Source organism: Scophthalmus maximus, chromosome 14 (genome assembly GCF_022379125.1).
Source record: "Scophthalmus maximus strain ysfricsl-2021 chromosome 14, ASM2237912v1, whole genome shotgun sequence".
Lineage (NCBI taxonomy): Eukaryota > Metazoa > Chordata > Actinopteri > Pleuronectiformes > Scophthalmidae > Scophthalmus > Scophthalmus maximus.
Genome location: NC_061528.1, coordinates 7,191,886 through 7,204,217, shown reverse-complemented (window position 1 = coordinate 7,204,217; position 12,332 = coordinate 7,191,886). Strand labels below are relative to the sequence as shown.

Genomic DNA, 12,332 nt, shown 5'->3' with positions numbered 1-12,332 from the left:
TTGATCTATTTTTATTGGGTCCCCTGGAAACACTGTTGTCTATTTGTGTTTTTGTCTATTTGCATGTGTTTTCTTAAGCTGCTGTGCGTTGAGCTGTCTGTGTCATCATGACATTATATGTCAGGGAATAACTGTTGTTCTCAAAAGGTGGCGACACCCCCCCCCCCCCCCCCCCCCCCCAGTTTAAGGCATATTAATGAAATGTATTCTTACTTCAGAATCAGATATTTTTGGAGGTGGACAACCAATTGCCCTCAAATCATTATACAAGAAATGAAAGAGCTCATCTGTAGTGAAGCCTCTCCAAGAGTCTGCGTTGTTGCAACCCATAACAGCACTTTTTCACAAATTTTTCACCCTTGGCTCCCAAGTATATAAGCACACGGACACGTGAAGCAGTAAAAACAATTGAGGCTCCTAAAGGAAACTGAATAAGCTCAGCCCTGAGGTCAGGATGCTGCATCAGACTGAAGGAGGCTGTCAGCAGCAGCAGCAGCAGCAGCAGCCTCCTTCAGCCAGGCTCTGCTCCTGTGACATGGGGGGTTAAACCAAGAGGAGACATTTCATATTTTGGACAGAAGTAGACTGTGACACTGACTGTGCACATTCTCAAAACTGTGTGTGTGTGTGTGTGTGTGTGTGTGTGTGTGTGTGTGTGTGTGTGTGTGTGTGTGTGTGTGTGTGTGTGTGTGTGTGTGTGTGTGTGTGTGTGTGTGTGTGTGTGTGTGTGTGTGTGTGTGTGTGTGTGTGTGTGTGTGTGTGTGTGGTCAGTAAAGTGTGTGTGTGTGTGTGGTCAGTAAAGTGTGTGTGTGTGCCTCCCCACCAAGAAGCTGTCAGGACCACATGCTTGCAAGCTGTGCAGGTTCTTATGAACTGAATCTGACTGCACACTGTGGACATGTCTGTGTGAAGCAATATTTGGTGATTCCGGCATCACATTGTAGAAAACAGTGCACGTCCCTCGAGTGAAAAACAGCCTCCAAAGTCGTCCGTCCCCCCCCCCCCCCCCCCTCCTCCTCCCTCCCTCCCTCCCTCCCTGTCTTTGCATCCTTCCAGGATCAGTAATGGGAGTCAGTGTATTGCAGGCGGGAGGCGACGGGGGTGCGGGGCTCTTCGCCAAGTCCTCGCCCCTCCTCCGCCAATGCGGCACAGCTGCCTTACAGAACCCCGCCGCTCCAGCCCCATTCATCCTGGAGAGCCAAAAAAAAAAAAAAAAAGTGGCTATTTATTAGAATACTTGTTTTGTATTGTTCTGTGCCGCACAAAAGACGCTTCATTATGTTAGAAGCAAGCCCCCTTTTCGTGGAGAGAAACAATAACTTGGAATTGTCTTTTTTTTTTTTTTCCTTTTTCTTTTTTTAAAGAGTGTATAATAAATGTCATTTCTCCTTCTCACTGCCCCTCAGTGTGTGTTGAGTAGTGGGTTTGGGCACCGGGGTGTATGTGGATGGCCTTGGCACTCCAGCGGCCACACTGTAGTGGGAGTAGCGGTCTTACATGCAGCTTTGGAGGGTTTAGGACGGCTTTAGGAGAATGAAGGGAGAAATCTGCCCACTGGGTCTGGAGTAGAGGGAACCAGGGGAACATGCGTAAGTTTGCATATGTCAATTCCGTTTATGCCAAAAAAAAAAAAACAGAGGCCGTTTGGCATATATTTATCCTGTAAGTGCAGTTAACCTGTGTTTATCTATTTTCGTTGACACGATTAGTCGAATCAGAAATAGTGGGGGTGACGCCAGACTGAAAAGCTTCTCTGATCGAATTCGTTGCGCACATAAGTAAATGTCTTTTATTGGCATCGTTCGTTTCGGTGCAAACAGATGTGAATGTGCTTCTGTCGCTGCGGGCTGCCTGACGTTTTATTTCGGGACAAGTGGCTCGTGGCTGCGCGGAGCGCGCGGCTCCGTCGCAACCAGTTGCTCTCCACAACCGACTCGTTAGATTTCTAACATTTCTGACATTATCGGTCTGTCGCATCTTCCTCTGCCTGGATGTAGACTCTTTTTTTTTTTTTTGGAGCTGATGCATGCTGTAAAATGTGAATCTTTATTAATTGGTACACTCTGGTCAGTGGCTGCCAAAATGTATGTTACTGTGTTTTTACTTTTCATTAAGGGGAGGGGGGAGGGAGGGGGGTGATGGTGGTGGTGGGTGGGCTGATGATGGCATCTTTAGATTTTAGGGGAGTGTAGATCGAAGCTGAACGGAACAGGTGCTTTTCCCTTCTGAACATCGGTTAAATAATTGACGCATGCGACTCCAGTTTTGTGTCCAGGTGATGCAGCAGCAAGTGACAAACTGTTCCCCCCTTTTTTTTTTTCTTCCCCAGAGTCGCTTCCTGCAGTGGGGATGTTGTTCTGTCTCAGGTTAAGTGTTAAAGATTTTTTTTTTTTTTTAAAGGGGGTCAACCCTGCAGATAGTGAAGGGTCAAGGGGTTTAGGAACATGCTTTTTTGCACATGAATGAGAGAAAGTGAAATAAAAGGTCTGATGACAAGCACATGGCTGGACGCTTATTGTTGGATACACATTTACAGTCCTTCACTTATTTATAGGGGCATTGTTGTGTGGTTTGGAGGGGGGGGGGGGGCGTTGGATAACTGCTTTGACCCTTGGCCCCAGTCGCGCACCACCACCACCACCGCGGTGCGCGCGCGCGCACACACACGCACACACACACACACACACACACACACACACACACACACACACATACACATAGAGAGAAAGACATCCTGTTGCAGAGGCCCGCGCACAAAGGAGCGAGGAGGTTTATTGAAAAGAGGTTTGTTAAGAGAGCAGTAACTGATGGTGGGGGGGGGTGACGGAGAGAGAGAGGGAGTAAACACTGACCACCGAGGGTCCCCACTGTAACTGAGGGTAATCCTCCACACACAGCTCAACAATAATATTATTAATAATCATTATTATTATTAATTCCGTTCATTTCTTATGATCAGATTGCTTTTGAATGTATTTCCAACTCGTGTATTTCTTACATTTTGAAGGAGAAGAAAAAGTTGTGTCTAAAATGTGGCTTGTGTCATTACAGTTGATACAATCAGACTGGTTTAGATATTAATTTTTGTTTTAAATGTCAAATGATAGGCTTATTTTTGAATACAGTCATGACTCTCATGGGAACTGTTATCAATATTGAGCTCTAAGTTGGTTGATTGTTAAGTTGACTGGCAGCCCCCCAGTACACTGTCGTCGTCGGCCTCCACATGTCCCGGGCCACTGGAAACCATTTATTGACCATTGTGATATATAACATTAACCCCATTACCAAAAAAGACGCATGGATCCTTCCGAGTGATCCTCTCTCCCTCAGGCCCCTGCAGCAGGGAGCTTTATCAGGCTAAGCTCTAATTAAAATTAAAAAAAAAATACATTTAAAAAAAACACACACACAAGAAAAGAAACGATGGAATGATTAAATCGTTAGTCTCGCCGCGGGAAGTGGTATTTCGTTTTCCCTTTCAATTAGAGGTTGATTGGGCTTTTCAGAGGAGGTCAGCTGTGAAATCTGGATTATATATGCGCGCGGACACGTTTAGACCCGTTTTTACGCACGGGGGGGGGGGGGGGCGGCTCGGCTGGACGTTAAATAAGAGACGTGTTTTCCACGCAGAGCAGTTTACACGCGTGTGATATTTTAGTTTCATCTGCTTGGTCAGGACTCTTTCTCCATCACCAGCAGACGGCGATAAGGGCGCTCCCCCCCGGCAGTCTCAATCCAGTACATCCATCCTTATGGGGCTTCTCCTCTTGGAGAGTATTTACCAAATCTCTTTTATATCATTTTCTGCTTTTGGGGTAATTAAACTCTATTTAACCTACTGTGACTATTCCATGTAGCCTGTACTTTAATTACAGAGAAATGATCGTATAGAAACTGGATTTTGAGCGTCTAGTCTTCTGACGGTGGATTTGTTTCAGACTGTGGTTGAGATTCCAGTGCTGTGAAAATACAGTAGGCTCCAGTAGATCTTTAGGAAGCACAGTGAGAAAAATGTTTTCACTTTCAAGCGTGAATGTATGAAGAGAAAGAAGGAGGGTGAGCAACATAATTTCACTCAAACTGCTAATGGATAAGGAAACTGTCTTTAAAGTGGATTATTTATTTTTTTTAAATCCATTCTAACGTTGATATTTTAAAAATACAGAGACGTTTGACTCATCCTATACTCGCAGACTGCCCCCACCGTGTGGCCTCCTCATCGCCGCTAACAAATCTTAGTTATTTTTGTTTAATTGAAGTCTTCTGAGAGGGTGTTTGGAAATTTCAAAATGCCTTGTGCTATTTGTGGGATTTACCCTCCTCCTCTGCCTCCTCCTCCTCCTCCTCCTCCTCCTCCGGCGTGTTCTTCCTCTTCGGTCCCTCAAGTCACCTGACCGAACGCCATGCAAATCACTCTGCTGCTGGAGCCTCATTGGCCGTTTGTGGCTCATTTAACCGCTGTCAGTGCGCATCATATGGCCGCCGCTTAAACCAACTTCTCAACTCCGACATAGGCAAAGTGGCTCCAAATGCGCATTCTGTCACAGTGGACGCGAACCAACCCGGGCGAAGACGAGGCGAAATACTGGTTGGAAAACATTTTATATCCCTTCTCGGATTAATTTTTATTCCGTGTTCGATTAATTTGGGGTTAGAATCTCAATCTTGCGACCCAGTCGACCTGTGCGCGCCCGATCCGTGTGCGCGCCTCCACCTGCCTTCAAATAAGACTTTTTTCTTTGTTGGTGGCGAACTTTTAAAACCGGGTGAATGTATAGCATGATGATGGAAACCGACCTCCACTCCCCCGGCCCCCAAACGAACACGACCACGGGGCAGACGGGGCCGAACAGCGCGTCCAAGGCGAACCAGGAGCGGGTGAAGAGACCGATGAACGCCTTCATGGTGTGGTCCCGCGGGCAGCGGAGGAAGATGGCACAGGAGAACCCCAAGATGCACAACTCCGAGATCAGCAAGCGGCTGGGCGCCGAGTGGAAGGTAATGTCCGAGGCGGAGAAGCGTCCGTTCATCGACGAGGCCAAGCGTTTGCGGGCCATGCACATGAAGGAGCATCCGGATTACAAGTACCGGCCAAGACGGAAGACCAAGACGCTGCTGAAAAAGGACAAATATTCCCTGGCCGGTGGACTGCTTTCTGGGCCCAGCGGCGGCGGAGTTGGTTTAGGGGTCGGCATGGGTTCGTCGGGGGTCGGACAGAGGTTAGAGAGCCCCGGGGGCCACGGCGGCTCGGCCGGCTCCGGCTACGCGCACATGAACGGCTGGGCGAACGGCGCGTACTCGGGGCAGGTGGCGGCGGCGGCGGCGGCCGCGGCGATGATGCAGGAGGCGCAGCTCGCCTACAGCCAGCACCCGGGCAGCGGGGCGCACCACCACCACCACTCGCACCACCACCACTCGCACAACCCGCAGCCCATGCACCGCTACGACATGAGCGCGCTGCAGTACAGCCCCATCTCGAACTCTCAGAGCTACATGAACGCTTCCCCCTCCGGCTACGGCGGGATCACCTACACACAGCACCAGGGCTCCGGCGTCTCCTCCTCGACCGCCATGGGGACGTTAGGGTCGCTGGTGAAATCGGAGCCGAGTGTAAGCCCTCCCGTCAGCAGCACACACTCACGGGGTCCTTGCCCCGGAGACTTGAGAGAGATGATAAGCATGTATTTACCGACCGGGGAGCCGGGGGACCCGTCAATGCAAAGTAGACTCCATGCCCTGCCGCAGCATTACCAGAGCGCCGCGGCTGGAGTGAACGGGACGGTCCCTCTCACACACATTTAGAAACTCACAGAGTAATTGAAAACTGCAAAACGAACACATAACCAAATATTTACCTCTTTTCTAAATAGACCCCGGCCCCGAGAACTACCTGCATTTTGTACAGAATGTTTATGATATTGTAAATGAAAGGGTAAATAGCATAATCATCTCGGCTTCTTTCTTTTTTTCTTCTTTTCTTTTCTTTTTTTTTGAATAGCCACCAGTGAAATTATATAACGAATATGATGCTGAGATATTGTGCTATAGTCATTCTTTTTGTCCATCACTTCACAGTCTTAGTTGAGGGTTATGCCAGGTTCACGTGGGAGTATTTGGTTCAATTGTCTCTTAATTTCCTTTGTAAGTTATTTGAAAAAAATGAGAAAAACGTGTCATAATCATAAGAAAGTGCTTTAAAAGAAATGGGTAGAAAACATCGCATTCTTTCAACATTTGTGTTCATTTGCAGAAAAGCCTGTGTCTTAATTCTTGGAGATCATCTCTTTTTATTGTAACACTCTTTAATTATTGTAAATTGTGAATAATTTTAATATTTCAAAGGATGACGGGCAACTGCTGTTGTAATCTAGGCGCTTTTCTGCGAAGTGAAGAGCCCTGATATTGCAATGAAGAAGAATTGAATAAATTTCACAAGATGTTGCTTTGATTCTTAAAGAGAACGGTCTGACGTTGATTATTTTTCATTCACGTTTTATGACACAATATCACGACTCCTCCTTTTGAGAAGAAGATGAGAAAAAAAGCCACCTCTTATAATTTTGACACCGCTGCTGGACACAGATCCCATGAGCTTTTAAACACCCCCCCCCCCCCCCCCCCCCCCTAATTGTCTGTGCGTAATTGTGCGTAAAAGCTACAGTTTGTTTGGCCTATGGAGAAACATTTTCAAAGTATTAATGTTGATTCATGAGCCAAACCTTTATGTGAGCAAATATACATTTATTCACACACTGTAAAAAGTTTTTTTAATATTTCAGTAGTCAGGCAAAAACATATTCAAGTCTTTTTATATGTTAAAGGACAATATGATGGCCCACATCCCCTTTTTACATAAATATAATTCCTTGCACGTACGTTTTTGAAGTTAAAAAACAAAATCTGATGTATATAGATTGTGAGAAGGCCTCATAAGACAAACCACCTGTTAATGACTTTAACCAAACGTCCTCATTTAACGGGAGTAAGAGTTTTTACTTATTCGCGAGATTTAACCAATTTTAAGCAGCAAAAAATATATATTCCTATTTTAACTAATGCATAATATATTACAGCATCATATCTGTAATGATCTTACATTTTTTATTTTGCTAAAGAATAAGTTGTGTCAACTTCCATCTCTTGAGCAAACCACAATAGTTTTAATGAGGAAATGCTCAAATTCAAAAAAAGTTTTTAGAAATGAATATGAATAAAACATCATTCATATCTTATGATACTGAGAGGAATGTGGGGGAATTTTCAGCACAAAGTTTTGATGTAGCTAATTTCACTGCAACACTTGACACAACTCATGAGACTCGGGTGGAAAATATCATGAACAATATATTATACTATCTATTTTAATCAACAGTTTAATGTTAAAGGGGTTATTATTATTTATTTTGGTCTTTTTAATTCTTTTTTCTTTTCAAAGACTCTATTTCCATTCATCTGTCACCTGAACTCCACCACCCACGGGACATGGAGGTTTTCCCCCCCATCATCCTCGTTATGTCCTTTTGCCATTTAATTGTTTATTTTGGAGATTTATTAAAAAATGGATCTATACGAGATGATAAGTTACAGCTTAATTTACATCTTGATCGGTAGACCTCAGAGAAAATGCGTCTCAAAATCTCCGTTTCTTTAGCTTCATTTTATGACAATCATTGAGCCTACCAGGCTTCGAATCAAGAGTTTTATTTATTATACTAGCCGAGCTTTTATCCTGATGTTCCTAATCAATAGCAGTAAGACGATAGAAGAGTTGTTTCTGAATCTTTACTCTTGGCATTCTTAAAAACAGTCTACGAGAAAACTTTTGGAGGAATAAACTGTCTGGGGGAAAGAAGAAAAATTACGGTTATTTTGTCAAGATATAAAAGTTTTGAGTCTCTGCACAAACAGAGCATCAGATATATTTGAAGATTAACCCGATATCAGGTCAGGAGCACAGACATCAAACACACACACACACACACAGGGGCTCAAACTTCCACCACACGCGTGACATAAAGGTCATTGATGAGTCATCAGAATTTTAAAATCTGTAGATGGGTTATAGATGACAGTCATCTTTACCTTCATCTTGCAGAGAAAAGAAACCCATGTCATTCAGATTATTAATCCTCTCAACATAAGAAAATTAGTCAGAAAATTACATTGGTTTATTATATATTTTAATTTTCTTTGATAGGCCACAGCTGCTTTTGTGACATGCACATTTGTGTCGCCTGTAGGCCTCACACACACTAATAGCCATACACATGCAAATGAGGGACATTTATGCCTAGTTAGGCATTTTTATTTAAAGAAAAATCAATTAATCTCAAATACATAGTTTAAGGGGTCTATTTCACACTGATGATGAAGACGTGCATGGTATGTCAATTAAACCTGTTAGGCCTCACAGTGGAAGCGTGTAACGTCTGGCTGCGCGTCAATCTATAGTGAAAAGGAATCAGAGGAACAATGTCTGGGGAAAAAATGAGTTCAAATTCCAAAATTCAAAAGGAAGCCCCGCGTCTATGGAGACATCTTTACGCACTATACAGTGTGTGTTTATGGCAAAGAAGGAGGGGGGGGGGGGGGGTGTATGGTGGGAGTTGGCCTCCTCCTCCCCCTCACGTGTTTTGCATCTGTTTCAAATCTTATCTGTTGATGTGAAGAGATGCGGATTAGCCGCTGAAAGCGCCGGCGAGGGCGGAGCGCGTCACGGCGCATCGCCGCGCTAAAAGAGGCGCGTTCTGGCAAATTTAACCCGCATAAATGACACCTTGAGGTCGGAGGAGCGGTAAGTGCAGGGTGCGAGCGTGTGTCGTGGCTGCAGCTGATGGAAATGTGCGCGTGCGTGCGCCTCTGTGTGTGCGCGACTGTGTTTGGGCTGACCGGGCCAATAAATCTCTCCGCGGCGCGATATGCTCCTCTTATCTTGTAGCCACCGATATATTGCGCGCTCGGAGGCCCATCAGCCGCGGCGCACACTCGGGTTGCTCGCAAAGCCCCGATCCCTTGCACTTCGCTGTCCTAAATGGGGATAATTAGCGTCACTTTATCACGCCTCTGCATATTTTCTCCGCCCCCCCTCCTCCCACTTTACTAAAAAAAAAAAAAAAAAAAAAATTACCAAGCAGCAGCCCCTGCTCACGTCGCCCGCTCTGTCACAGAAGATTATGGAGACAGATTGCACAGAGCGAATGTGCCGCGCGAGATTAGCGCGGAATAGAGAAAGCAACTGGGCCAATGGATTCCTCGGAAGGGCCTTATCGTGCAATTACACGTTGACATGTTTAACAATCTTGCTGCCTCTTAATCCTGCGCTGCTGCTCTATCTGCCCACAGCTACTAGCCTCCGCTGTTCGCCGGCGCGCAGACCTAATGCACCGAGACGCAGCACAGAAAGAAAATACACTGAAAGTTATGAGAAATTGCTTTTTTTTTATTATTATTTTCGAACTTTGTCCAGCAATTCGCCATTCAATTCATTCTTTTCCTTTCTTTCTTTCTTTTTTTCTTGGTTTTCAGATTTCTCCGTTGTTGGAATAGCATCTGATCCGGAGCTTTCTGGTAAGAGGTGAGATATTCAAACACATCTAATCATGTTTCTGTTGTTAAACTTAAATTCACTTTGACAAGTAATCCAAAAAACAAAACAATATTTTTTCCTGAGTGTTGATAAAACGCAAAAAAAAGAGGGTTAAATCATCTGTCTGTCCAATACGCACACGCACGCACACACACACACACACACACGCACACACACACACGCGCACACACACACACACGCGGACCCATCGCGTCCCCCTCCCGTCCCCCTCCCCATCCCTCCTGCCTGGCGGTGCACCGGGGCCTGTGTGGGAGTGATTGTGGAGCGCCACTGTAGGAATTTGGCAGCGGCCGCGGTTTGGAGAGTCGCCCCACGCTGAGCCCCCATTCAGCGGCCAGCGCGCTGTGAGGTTGGGAAGTTTCAGTCAGCCGCACAACTCAATGGCCCCCACAAAGGCGATTACAAGCCCCAGCGCATTCCTGTAGGGGAACCTGGGAGCGGCGCAGGTGCGAGGGAGACCGCGGGCTCGCCCGTCAAGGGGAGGTGATAAAAACGGGGGACAGTGCTGGGGACCACACAAAACCAGCCTTCTCCACAGGAACCGGGTTGTGTTTTTTTGTGGTGGTGGTGGGGAGAAGAAGGAGAAAGGAAAGAATAAGTTTTAAGAAGATGGAAGTATGGACGGAGGGGAGGGGGGGGGGGGGGGGGGGGGGGTGCAGCATACTTCGTGGCCTCACTGTCCATCAGCGAAAGAAAGGATGAAGAGACTCCCAATCAGGGCTGCGGCCTGGATTCTACTGAGGTCATGAGTCCAGAGTCCCCCAACACCAACCTGCACCTCAGAAAATGTTCCCATGGTCCTATAATCATCTATAAAAAACACATACATTAACATTTTATTAATCCAACTAACCGTTTTCATACTTAAATAATGAAATGTATCTAAAAACACTGTGGACAGTCAGTATTGACAAACTGCTGATGCCATTAAACAGCCATGCCTCCAATATGGAACAGAAAAGTGTTCCAACTAGAAAAAATCTGCTGAAAAGTCAAATGTATTTTTTATTGTCTTTATGTTGGGTGCACTAAAATAAGGCCAAGTCAAACCATGGTTATAAATCTAATCTCAATCAACATATATTTCTACTGCAGTTGATCAACATTCCGACTCTCACCAACATGGTCACAACCATTGGGTACCTGGCAGACAAAATGAGATCGCGGATAGACACGTCTTAAAAATGAGTTTCCGCCGCAGGGTGGCTGGGCTCGGTCTTGTAGAATTGGATAGGGGGTAAGGGGCTCCAGCAGAGTTGCTGCTCCTCTGCATGGAAAGGAGCCAGTCGAGGTGTTTCGGGGGCATCTGATTAAGGATGTCTCCCTGGGTGCCTTCTGCTGGAGAGCATGTCCAACTGGAAGGAGGCCCCCGGATTAAACCCAGAACATGCTGGCGAGATTATATATCTCATGTGGCCCTGGGAACGCCTTGGAACCACCCAGGGCGAGCTGGAAAGTGTAGCAGGGGAAAGGGACATCTGGGCTGCCTTGTCCAACCTGCTACCAGCCCTAACCAACTCTGGATGAACGGCAGGAAATGGATGGAGGGATGGATGGATGACGTGAAAGGGATCACTCGATGTGACAAACCCACACAAAACTGTTGACGGACTCTGCAGTTCCCCCGAAGTTTTCTCAATCCCATAACCTGCCCCAACAGCTGAGAGCAGACGGAAAAATGTACCCATTAGACCCAAAATGTTCCCTCGGGGCAATAGGCAACACTTTGCTAAACTACTAGCCAAGTAAATGGTAAATGGACTGTATTTATATAGCGCTTTTCTAGTCATATAGACCACTCAAAGCGCTTTACAGGAAAGTCACATTCACCCATTCACACACATTCATACAGCGGTGCTATTTACCATGCATTTTTCTGTCACATTCATACTCATTCATGCACTGTCGGAAGAGCCGTCAGAGGCAAGTTAGGGTTTAGTGTCTTGCCCAAGGACACAACGGCATGTGTACTGGCGAGAGGTGGGATCGAACCGCCACAACACGACAAGAGATCGCAACGGGATTGCTTGTACAGTAGATTACTATTTCCGTTTCCTGTGACAGCGGCAGATATTAATGTGTCAGGAAAGCGAAAGAGTAGAGGTTCCTCCAGCCCCTCTGGAGAGGTTCAGGAGAATGTCCCGACTTCAGCGCATGTCTGAAATCAGCTTAAGAGACAAACTTGGTGTTGTTTGAACATGTGCCGAGGAGCGAAAGGGGGATTTAGAATAAAATATGAATGGAAATGTGTAAAGTGGCCTCCTGTTCATCACTTAATTTCACATTGATTCAGATCAGAGATTTTTACTAATTAGTTTCAATCAGCAAGAGCTTCGATAATATGAGCCCTTTTTTTTGGCAAACGTTAAAACACACTTTAAATCATGAGTTCAGTCCCAAAGAACTTTGCACAGCGTGTTCAGGGGAGGAAGTCGGGTTTGGAAGTAAAGGCAGCTCCTGCATACTTCCTTCCTTCCTTCCGTCCGACCTTCCTTCCTTCCTTCCTTCCGTCCGTCCTTCCGTCCGTCCTTCCCTCCGTCCGTCCTTCCTTCCTTCCGTCCTTCTTCCTTCCTTCCATCCGTCCGTCCTTCCTTCCGTCCTTCTTCCTTCCTTCCGTCCGTCCTTCTTCCTTCCTTCCGTCCTTCTTCCTTCCTTCCGACCTTCCTTCCTTCCTTCCGTCCGTCCTTCCTTCCTTCCGTCCTTCTTCCTTCCTTCCATCCGT

The 12,332-nt window shown here is 46.1% G+C and overlaps 1 protein-coding gene across 26 annotated transcripts in view; it reads left to right on the top strand.

Moving 5' to 3' along the window:
- sox1a (SRY-box transcription factor 1a) overlaps positions 1-12,332 on the top strand; it is a 79,731-nt gene that overhangs the window by 58,595 nt on the left and 8,804 nt on the right. For 9 of the 26 annotated variants that reach the window (XR_007032144.1, XR_007032141.1, XR_007032139.1 and 6 more), the window contains one exon: positions 9,346-9,577. Coding sequence is in view for 2 of the 26 variants with exons in the window: in XM_035604470.2 (XP_035460363.1) it covers positions 4,774-5,613; positions 9,529-9,549 (861 nt within the window). In the remaining 24 variants the exon portion in view is untranslated. Of the gene's footprint in view, positions 1-3,880; positions 5,614-9,345; positions 9,578-12,332 lie in introns of those variants that run through there. The other 17 variants (XR_004784399.2, XR_007032147.1, XR_004784400.1 and 14 more) reach the window with 7 other exon arrangements.